The sequence below is a fragment of the Phaethon lepturus genome, unplaced genomic scaffold, assembly GCF_000687285.1.
Source record: "Phaethon lepturus isolate BGI_N335 unplaced genomic scaffold, ASM68728v1 scaffold29963, whole genome shotgun sequence".
Lineage (NCBI taxonomy): Eukaryota > Metazoa > Chordata > Aves > Phaethontiformes > Phaethontidae > Phaethon > Phaethon lepturus.
In genome coordinates this window covers 1-222 of record NW_010531635.1, presented here as the reverse complement: position 1 = coordinate 222, position 222 = coordinate 1, and the positions used below count along the sequence as shown (strand labels likewise).

At 60.8% G+C, this 222-nt stretch overlaps 1 protein-coding gene across 1 annotated transcript in view; it reads right to left on the bottom strand.

The window, feature by feature from the left end:
* LOC104618911 (probable G-protein coupled receptor 61) overlaps window positions 1-216 on the bottom strand; it is a gene marked incomplete at both ends in the record, with an annotated part of 870 nt that extends 654 nt beyond the window's left edge. The window contains 1 exon segment of the mRNA XM_010284629.1: window positions 11-216. Coding sequence (XP_010282931.1) covers window positions 11-216 — 206 coding nt within the window.
* Between the last annotated feature and the right edge of the window lie 6 nt (window positions 217-222).

Sequence of the window (222 nt, the reverse complement as noted above, 5' to 3'; positions counted from 1 at the left end):
AAAACCCGGGCTGTGGAAGACGGCCGAGCCGGAGAGCATCTCCAGCGGCATCAGGGTGAGGGCGGCCAAGAAATCCACCAGGCAGAGGTGGAAGACGAAGACGAACTTGCGTAACGCCGGCGTCTTCACGATGACGGTCATGACGGCGGCGTTGCCCACGATGGCCGTCAGGTCGATGAGCAGCATGAAGAAGAGCCCCACCGATTTCGAGGCTACGTCTTT